We start from the raw sequence: 2796 nt of genomic DNA on the forward strand, positions 1-2796 counted from the left end.
ATGCAGCTGTGGAGTGCTGGCTACCAAAATCCCTTGTTAGCTGGGTATTTCCATGCAGATCTCTGCATTATCAGGTCCACTTTGGATCAAGGTCCAGGGCAGAAGGGAAAACAGACAGAGGTGGCAAGCTTGTCCCAACCAGGACAAGGTCAGTTAACTCTTTGGGACTGGAGGCAAAGGAGACAGAAGAGAAGACATGGTCCCTATATTTTCTACTAAGCTCTGATCCACACAGCAGACCCAGAAGCCCCAGCCTTAAATCCGCTTAGTACCAGTCAGCAAGAGGGGAGATGTTGCCTTTTTATTAAGGTTGACATCAAGCAAAGCATTGAGAAAGGATACACAGAGGAGGGGGAGGGGCACACACAGTCACCACTTCAGAAGGTAGGAGGGAGGGCACATCGGTTAAGGAACCTCAGGACAGCCACATGCTCCATGCCCTGGTTGAGGAGTTGGGGCAGAGGGGAAAAGAGCGGAAAGCGCCATGATAGCCTGGGGCTCGCAGCCGGATCTGGAGCCCCCTGAACCTAATACTAGAGCCATAAGCCCTGCCCCTGAGGGCTCACACGCTACTACACAAGTGGACACACATAACACAAGACATTATGGAGGCAACACCAAGAAGCAGAGGGTACTGACATATTGACAGAAAAAAAGGAACTGAAGTTAAGCAGGTATAGCCAGAAAAGACAGTTTTGGGCTGCAGTGCCCTCCCCCCACCCCCAGAGGTCCTCAGACAGACCCTAAACCTAGACTATTGCTGAGTGGTCCCAAGTCTCGGCCTGTGACCTGGGCACTTTGTTCTCTCTGGGCCCAGGTGAGTGGCAAAGTAATCCTAGGTGAAGTCAGTGACAGGGCAGGTTCCACTCTGCATGCTCAGTGCCAGTGCTTGAGCTAGCTTGTTTTCCTTCAAGCACGTCACAGCCAGCTCCTCCCAGCCCGGGGGGCCCTTGGAACCTATGTACCCTGATTCCTAGGGCTGCAGTTCCCTCCTCAAGCTTCCTTTACCAATCAGCAGCTGCAGAGATCTGTTAAGGGGAGAGGTTTCCGCAGAGCACTGTCTATCTTGGGTTTTCAGCAAAAGGGTAAATTTCCTGTTGCCAGAACAGAATACCCCAATTCCTTAATTTCTAGGTAAATAGAGATTATTTGCCAAAGTCCTAGATGACTCCTTTTTCAGAATAGAAAAAGCAGAATTTTATTTACATAATTCAGTGGTCCTCCTGTTTCCTAGGAAGAGGGAAAGGGGCAAGGTAAGGAGAGGGACGGGAGTCCAGAGACGGGCACTTCCTTTCCGGGAACCTCACCTTTCTGCAGTTTGCTATGATGTCTGGTTGGGTGGAATTCACGATGCTTCCAAAGTCCTTCACTCTACAAATCCTTCTTTGAGGGAGTCTCTCTCTCCCTGACCTATAAGAATCACGTTTAGAGTGAAGAACACTGCACCGCACTGTCAGTTCCCTCGGGTTAAGCACTTGGAAACCCAAAGCCAGCCCAGATAGTTGGTTCCCCGGTGGGGTCCCCCTCACAGAGAGGCCTCGCCCTCCAGCTTCAGCAGGGTAATGTCAGGCAGGTCGAGGGGCTCCACAAGTGGCCCATCCTCCCCAAGGAGACCAGGGCTCTCAGAGAGCTCGCAGTGACTGGTGGGTGTGGCGGGGGTAGGCATCTCTTTCTCCTCTTCGTCCTCTTCCTCTTCATCAGGATCGCGACCTAGCAAGCCGCTGTCCCCGATCCCAGGCGAAGGTATCTCTGGGTCATGGGGAACACTCGGGAAGCTCCCCTTGCCGCCGGCCACGCCCAAGCCTCCTTGGCGGGGCGCAGTGGTCATAATCTGGCACATGGAGACTATGGCCCGCTGGTTGGCGCACACGTCGTCCGACAGAACCTGGATGTGCGAGGCCTGCTCGTCCAGTGCCCCTCGCATGGCCCTCACGTCCTCAAACAGAGCCTGCAGCTGGGCCTTCAGGTGCTCCATCAGTTCCTTCATACCGCCGTTATACTCCCCAGAGATCACGTCCCCCACGGCTGGCACCGTGGACACCTCCAGAGGCGCCGGCGTGTCGCCGCCGTCCTTGGTCATGATCTCCAGCAGACTGTCCTCCATTGAGTGGCAGAAGCGGGCGGTAGCAACTCTGGGTCGTGTCCAGCCGGGCCTCCAGGGTGGGGGAAGGATGTGAAGGGAGAGAGGTCCCGGGAGGGACAGGGTGGAGCCCAGGGACACCTAGACTCCCTAGAGCGGATGGGAGCTGACCCGGGCAGAGGGCGCGGGCGGGATCAAGGAGGGCTGAAAAGAGTCGATGGAACGAAGACCCGTCTAGGGTCCCGGGACCAGCGTCTTCGGGCTTACCCAGGGGGAAAAGTGGCTTGCCCGCTCGCTTCCAGTGTGGTACCTATGTCCCCGCCGCCCTCCCGGCAATCACCGACAAAGAGTGCCCACAGGTCACAGAGGCGCTCACAGAGGGCTCGGGGTCGAGACGGGGACCCACAGCGCGTCGGTCTCGGGACTCCCCCGGGCCATCCACCAGCAGTGCCCGCGAGTGCGGCTGGAGCGGCAGGGGCGGGTCTCCCGGCGGCGCCGCGGATGCTCCCCCGTTTCCAAGGCGACGCACGGCACGTAAATGACGTATGTCTCCATGGCAACGAGGAAGTGAAGAAGAAAGAGAACAGGGTTCCGAGGCTGCAGTGGAGCTCTGTTGTATGGGCTGACGGGCGGGGCAGGAACGCTGCAGTGGCCTCAGAGAAGCTGCAAAGAGCATGTGGCTGCAATGTTTAATAGGACAGCATGAGAAAGCAGTT

At 56.7% G+C, this 2796-nt stretch overlaps 1 protein-coding gene across 1 annotated transcript; it reads right to left on the bottom strand.

The window, feature by feature from the left end:
- Window positions 1–280: 280 nt before the first annotated feature.
- On the bottom strand, window positions 281–2593 carry Ccdc184 (coiled-coil domain containing 184). Its single transcript, XM_028789327.1, has one exon. It carries the CDS (start codon window positions 2102–2104, stop codon window positions 1526–1528), a length of 579 nt encoding a protein of 192 aa, XP_028645160.1. The 5' UTR covers window positions 2105–2593; the 3' UTR covers window positions 281–1525.
- Between the last annotated feature and the right edge of the window lie 203 nt (window positions 2594–2796).

This window comes from Grammomys surdaster, unplaced genomic scaffold (assembly GCF_004785775.1).
Source record: "Grammomys surdaster isolate TR1022 unplaced genomic scaffold, NIH_TR_1.0 125818, whole genome shotgun sequence".
In the NCBI taxonomy this organism is placed as follows: Eukaryota; Metazoa; Chordata; class Mammalia; order Rodentia; family Muridae; genus Grammomys; species Grammomys surdaster.

Bases quoted from the DNA above. Each gene is read 5' to 3' on its own strand.
- Ccdc184 (XM_028789327.1), bottom strand. From the start codon at position 2,104: ATGGAGGACAGTCTGCTGGAGATCATGACCAAGGACGGCGGCGACACG.